Source organism: Bison bison, unplaced genomic scaffold, assembly GCF_000754665.1.
Source record: "Bison bison bison isolate TAMUID 2011002044 unplaced genomic scaffold, Bison_UMD1.0 scf7180017864353, whole genome shotgun sequence".
NCBI lineage: Eukaryota > Metazoa > Chordata > Mammalia > Artiodactyla > Bovidae > Bison > Bison bison.
Window position 1 is genome coordinate 5001358 of NW_011494925.1, and position 6903 is coordinate 5008260.

The 6903-nt window shown below is 52.8% G+C and overlaps 1 protein-coding gene across 1 annotated transcript in view; it reads left to right on the top strand.

The window, feature by feature from the left end:
• Positions 1-6903, top strand: part of ZNF236 (zinc finger protein 236) — a gene marked incomplete at its 5' end in the record, with an annotated part of 62833 nt that extends 55930 nt beyond the window's left edge. The window contains 4 exons of the mRNA XM_010855095.1: positions 1-72; positions 1388-1517; positions 3513-3689; positions 4426-6903. The exon at positions 1-72 is cut by the window's left edge and continues 6 nt beyond it. Coding sequence (XP_010853397.1) covers positions 1-72; positions 1388-1517; positions 3513-3689; positions 4426-4550 — 504 coding nt within the window. The remainder of the gene's footprint in view (positions 73-1387; positions 1518-3512; positions 3690-4425) is intronic.

Here is a 6903-nt window from a genome sequence, read left to right on the forward strand (position 1 = left end):
GCCCACGGGCGTGAGCGCATCCACGTCTGCCCCGTGTGCAGGAAGGCCTTCAAGCGCGCCACGCACCTCAAGGTACAGCCCCGCCGGGAGAGCACAGAGGCGTCCATGCTGCGCTTAGGGTGGGGCAGGGTGTGTGCACCTGCCGGCCATGGGAGCCCCGCCAGTGCCCTCCCGCCTTCAGGGAAGGGTGGATCCACTGTGGGCATGCACACAGTAGAGGAGAGTGGGAGACGGGATGGGTACTGGGGCGTGGCTTCAAGGACACCTGGAGGGGCACAGCCCAGGGCACGTGTGTCTGGCCGCCCGTGACATCGGGCCGGGGCCCCTCCTCTGTGCCCAGTCACCGGAGCATCGGGCCCTGCAGACGCTGAGGTGCACACAGGGCCCAGGCCTCCTTTCTCAGGGCCTGCTGAGGAGTCACTCTGGCAGCACACCAGCTTCTGTTCTCCAGGCCTGAAGCTGGTTACACTTCTCACCTCTGTTTCTACTATGTTTTCTGAGATGGGAAATCCCGGTATTAATATGCTTTGAAAAAGAGAACTCCACGTTCGTTTTTAAAAATGAAACACTGACCATCAAAGCAGCTCTCCTTGCAGAGGCCACGGCCAGGAGGTTGGTGAGGTTGGGGTACTGCCCATGACTCTCTGACTCTGTCACTCAGAATGTCTGTGCTCTTGGTCAGGTCATGTGACACCTGCAGTTCCGCTTTCCTAATAAAATACTCATGTCTGTCAGAGGAATATAAAGTGCTTAGCTTTATACCCATAGTAGAGAGTACAGAAATTATAGTCTGATACATACTTTTAAAGAAGCAAAAGAATAAAAATGGTTAAAGAAAATTTAAGGTACTTGAAATCATACACATTGATGTTTCTGAGGCGTAGCTCTCTCCCATGACCATTCTGGGGTGGTGTGTTACAGACAGACCGCCTTTCCCTGAGAAGCCTGGCGAACACTGACCGCTCCGTCAGAGTCGGTGCAGCAGTGGACGCATGGTGGTGTTATGGGATGGCAGTGGCACTGCCCCCTGTGCCCCCAGCCCACAGCCCTGGTCTAACTGTGAGGAAAACGTCAGACACATGTCAGTTGAGGAACATCCTGTGAAGTACCCAGCTAGCCCTCTAAAACCTGTCACAGTGGCTGACAGGGAGGGAAGCCAGGATGAGGCCCCGAGCTCGGGGGGTTTGGGTCTCCCTGGCAGGCCACGGCCCAGCACCCACCACCCCCGACTCTGCTCTGTGGGGTCTTGACCGGAGGTGAACCTGGGGTCCTGCTCCCGCCGACTGGCCTTTCCGCGCTGATTTTCCTGTCCCATTTCAGGTCTGTAAGGCTCTGTTAAGATCGTCAGTGTCCTTCGTGTGTGTGTGTGTGTGTGTGTCTTCCCCAGGAGCACATGCAGACGCATCAGGCCGGTCCTTCCTTAAGCTCTCAGAAGCCGCGGGTGTTCAAGTGTGACACGTGTGAGAAGGCCTTTGCCAAGCCCAGCCAGCTGGAGCGCCATAGCCGCATCCACACAGGTAACCCGGGGAGGGCCCCGGGTGAGAAGTCCTGCTGCCCACTGCTCTTGGCGGAAAGGTCACAGGCAACATGCGAATGTTCGTTTGTGACACAGCCCCCAGTTCATGCAGCACGGCCCACTTGCTCAGGTCTTCTCCTGATTTTTCATCAGTTTACCGTGCAGCTGACTTCCCCAGATAGAGGCTGTTGCTGTTTGCACGTGCAGGTCTCGGGTCCTCCTGCCCACCTCTGTCTGGCGCCCAGCCTTCTCACGGTTCTCCCAGCCCTGGTGCCCCTTCAGCGGCTACCTCTGACTCACCCTCAGAGGGCTTCTCCTCCCTGGTGCCCCTGGCTGGCACCCGAGCCTCCTGTGTCGTCAGGACTGGCAGCCTCTACGGGCTGCGTGTCCTCGGAGATGCCCTTGCTTGTCAGCACAGAACCTGGAGCCCACTGGTGCCAGCCACGAGCTCGAGCGACAGACCACCGTTGCTGCATATAGTGCATCTTTTTAAAACCTTGACTCGGGGCTGCAAACAACTGCCTTGTATAAGAGCATGCACGCACGGGCAGGGTTTGCACACCTTCGCAGGCACCTCGTGACTGTCGCTGGGGCCGCTCCCCTGCCCACGGGGGTGCCTGTCCTCAGTCCAGGGCCTCTCCTCAGCTCTGCCTCTGTCTGCAGGGAGCACCCTGCTTCTGCCAGTGCTGCGAGGAGAGCCGCCCACAGGGTCGTCTCCCTTTCCATCACCCCGCTCATCTGACAGGGCCCTCAGTTCACCCATGGCTCTTCTTTTCCTTGGGTGTGATGTCACGGTCCCAGTCCAGGGATGAGGGCAGAGACCCTGGGGCCATTTCTAGGACTCTGCCTGCCATTGAGAGCAATCCTGCGACCTCCCTTGTCATCGCTGAGGAGGGCCACCTAGAGGATAGTGACCCACTGCCTCCAGAGCAGCCTTGGGGTGCTGGCACCTGACCTGGGGGGGCCTTGTGGGGATGAGAGGCAGCCACGCAGGGCATGTGGGAAAGAACTTTCTAGGCCAGGGGAAGGCTTGTACACACCCTGGACAAGCAAGGACTCGGTCCTGGGGCTGGGAAGTGTGTGAGTGACAACAGAGGAGGCGGAGCAGCCAGGACCACAGTGGCTGTGCAGCAGGTGCTCCCCAGGGTGATGCTCCCCAGGGTGGTGCTCCCCTGGGCTGTGGTGCCCTCCTGGGCAGGTGCTCCCCTAGATGATGCTCCCCAGGGGGTGCTCACCTGGGCAGTGCTCCCCAGGGTGGTGCTCTCCTGGGCAGGTGCTCACCTGGACGGTGCTCACCAGACCGGCGCTCACTGGGACAGTGCTCTCCTGGGCAGGTGCTCACCTTGATGGTGCTCACCAGGGTGGTGCTCCCTTGGGCAGTGCTCACCTGGGCGGTGCTCACCTAGACAGTGCTCCCCAGAGTGGTGCTCACCTGGGCCGTGCTCACCGGGACAGTGCTCTCCTGGGCGGGTCCTTACCTGGATAGATTCTCACCTGGACACATGCTCACCTGGGGTAGGCTCCCTGCAGAGGTCATTCTTGGCAGCTTTTTCTTCCGTCACGTTTAAAAGATACTGTATAAACCATACTTTAATCAAGTGGATTTGGTATTCCCATGTCCTTGACGTTCAGCTTTTCTTTTGGAAGCGTGCTGTTTGAACCATGTTTGTTCATTTCTGGATACTCCGGGACTTTGCATAGCTTTGTTTTCTGTGTCTCCCTGCAGAGCAGCCTTGCTAGACCCTGGGTTAGCCACCTGAGTAATGCAGCAGGGGGACGTCCCTAGGATCCTGTAGAACTTGCATCCCTTCCTGGGAGCTCGTGTGTGTGTGTGTGTATGTGTGTGTGTGTGTGTCCGTGTCCCTGGGAGCTCATGTGTGTGTGTGTATGTGTGTGTCCCTGGGAGCTTGTGTGTGTGTCCCTGGGAGCTCGTGTGTGTGTGTGTACACTCCTTGCAGCGGGCCCTCGGGGTGCTGACCGAATCGTCTGTCTGCAGGGGAGCGGCCATTCCACTGCACACTCTGCGAGAAGGCCTTCAACCAGAAGAGCGCACTGCAGGTACATATGAAGAAGCACACGGGGGAGCGGCCGTACAAGTGTGACTACTGCGTCATGGGCTTCACGCAGAAGAGCAACATGAAGCTGCACATGAAGCGGGCCCACAGCTACGCAGGTGAGGCGGCCTGCAGCCACCGCAGGCGGCGGGAGGCCCCTTCCTCATGGCGGCGACCTGGACACTGTGTCCCAAAGGCTGGGGAGCCGCTGTGGGGTCAGGGTCAGCCAAGTCTGTGCCCCGTGGTCCCGCAAACGGGCAACCTTGCTCCCATGGTGACTTGCCGATGTCGGTGCTGGCAGAGAGGGGGCATCTCAGTGGGGCCCTGCTGTGTCCCCCCATCCGCCTCGTCCCACATCATCTTGGAGTGCCTGGAAGCTCCGGGAGACGGGTGTGGTGGCCAGTCGCCTGGTGGGGGCTGTGCCGGGAGGGGCTGGACTGCAGCCTGTGTCTCAGGTTCAGGCGCTGTGGCCAGGCATGCAGTCAGACCTGAGTGCAGGGGTGAGTACCCCAGGGTCTCCGGGAGCCACAGGGCAGGACCCTTCGTGCTGGGCCCCTTTGGAGGAGGAGAAAATCCATTCTGATGCCTGCACGCTAGTGCTTCCTGCGTTACTGTTAGAAAAGTCTTGTCAGTGGTATTAGTAATAACTCAGCAATGTCATATCAGCATCACCTTTACGATACATAGAGTGTGAGAGTGTAGCGAACAAGGGTTGTGTGCTCACGTTCAAGTAACAGTAACTGTCAGAGCCATGAAACCTGCAGCTCAAATGATTCTTTCTGTGTTGTCCTTGTTCATATGCGCGTCATCTCGTGTTGCTGCGTGTCTGAGGCTCTCTCTTTGTCCCCACGGCAGGGGCGGTGCCGGAGCCCGTGGGCCAGCAGGACCATGGAGCGGAGGCGCTGAGCCACGCGCTGCACCTGGACGAGGTGGTCCCAGAGCCTGCGAGTGAGTGGCAGGCCCTGGCCAACGTGTTCTGACGGGCGCCGCCCCGAGGACGTCCTGGAGTCAAGTGTGGAGGAGAACAGAGCACTTGGGATTTCTGTTTTGAAGCCTCAAGTGTTACAAATGTCATCACAATAGTTTTTTTAGCTACAGAATGGTCTAAAGATCACTGACTTTCAGCGACTTCCAGGAAGGAGCTGGGCGAGGTGGAAGGCACGGCGTTCTCATGTCTCTGCAGACCACTAAACTCAGGTCCATGTCAGCAGTCTCACCCTCCCTGTGGCCAGTGCAGCCAGCTAGCCATCCGCCGGATCTTACTGTCATCGTGGTGTGATCAGTAAGACAGGTGTCAGTGTGGGGGAAGGCAGAGGGTTCTCTTTTCCTTCATGCTTCCCATGACAAAAAACATAGCTCATGAAACCAACATAAGCTAGGTGCATGAAGTTCAGAGGAAATGCTATGACACACAGGGAAGTTTTTTCCATTTTTTTCTGTGTGTGTTTTGAGATGAGTAGAAATGGACTCTTTTTTTTTTTTTGGCCTACCGTATGTTAGTATACTGGGACCGTGAGAGATGGCTGGACCACTTCTCTCCAGGACAGAGAGCTACCCGTCAGTCAGGAGAAGGCAGCACCTGGGGCGTGAACGTGAGGACAGAGTCAGCCTGACCCACGAGCGAGGACTCGGCCGTCCCCGCTGGAGGCGGTCGCACGCGCCCGAGTCCCCGCCGGGCCCACGGCCGGGTCAGCAGAAAGCACAAGCTGCACCGCAGACTGCAGACCGCGGCGCCGGCTCCTGGGAGCGGAGACGCTGCCGCCCCGTGCGCCCCAGCAACACAGAGGATAGGAACGTGTCCGAGCCCCGCGGTGTTCTCTTCGTCCATAAGCAGGTGTGCTTTTTATTTCAGGGAATCCTTTAGTATCATCAATGGTGCCACGTTGAACATGCCCCAAACCAACCAAATCCCGCCCCTGCTGGGGCAGAGCGCGCGTCGATCCCACGGCATTCCAAAGACAGAAACTTCTTACTCCACGTGACTCTCTCCTTGGAAATTATTTATATGTTCTATATATAAATACGTATGTACATATGCAGATATATGGGCCTCTGTGTGGCTGAACAGTATATTTTGTAAATAAGCACTATCCCTGTTACAGAGAGAGCGGCAGCGTTTTTACCTCCAACGAGCACTTCAGATCAGTATTGCATTCATTTTGTTAATAAAGAAACGGACATCCTCGTCATTGTGACATAAAGCTGGGGTTGCTTTTTTTGTGTTTGTTTTTCCTAAGAATAATTGCCTTTATTTTTTCTCATTGCCTCACTGGTTTCAGAAGAGAGCAATTTTATTATAAATATTGTATGGACTTTGTATATTAAGAGAGGAGCTCATTTCGGATTCCTGAAGAAAGAGACATTTCACTGTTATTTTTTGAAGGGGCATCTTTTGACGTTTTGTTGTCCACACTTTTGGCATATGTATATAAGTAGTATTGATGGTGATATAAAACTTTTGTTATGTGAAAATATTTAAGTCTGAAAACTTAAATAATATTACTTTTTTTTTTCAAACTGCTTTGTGTATTGTATATTTTTTTAAAGAAAAAAAAAGCCTTATTTGACTTGTGATACTGGACTTCTGTATCCTGAGGTTTTTCTTGAATGTCAGTGTGTGTACCTGGCTGGAGTCCGTATATTCAGAATAACTGTAATTGTGCCAGAGTTTTAAAGGTTCTGCTTTTAATGCACTTTTCTTTTATAATTTTGTATTAAAATATTTTAGAAATGTTGATTAATTTTGGTGAACAAATATCTCCAAAGTTGAAATTATTGAAATTTTAAAAATTTTGTTCTTGCTAGGTTATTTATTTTGGTTTTAGCATTAAATGTCATCTCAGGTCAGTCTCTGCAAGGGGTTTGTTTAATTCCTAATTGTATAGAAAGCATAGTTCAGTGAATTGTATTGGTGCACAGCCTGTTTAAGTAAGGCCTTACCAGGTGAATCTAAAGCCTACTTTTATTTTGGTTAAAGAAAAAAAAAAATCTATCAGTAATCCATTTTGTGAGTCTTCTCAGTTTATTATCAGGCAAACACAAGACATTGATGTATTATTTTTATTTACTTCCTAATTATAAAAGCTGCTTCTTTGCAAAACATTCCTTGAAAAATAAGGTTTTGTAAAGACATAATTTCACTTGAACTTTTGGTGGAGTGGAGTACAAGTTGATCTTTATACTTTACTGGTTGATAAAAAGTCTTCTGACAAGAGATTTCTAGTCTCCTGCATAACCAGGGTTTTGAGGATAGATAATTGTATTTTTTAAAAATATCTATCATAGCATATCTGCTTTGGAATAACAATAAATAAAAAAAATGAAGTTAGGAAA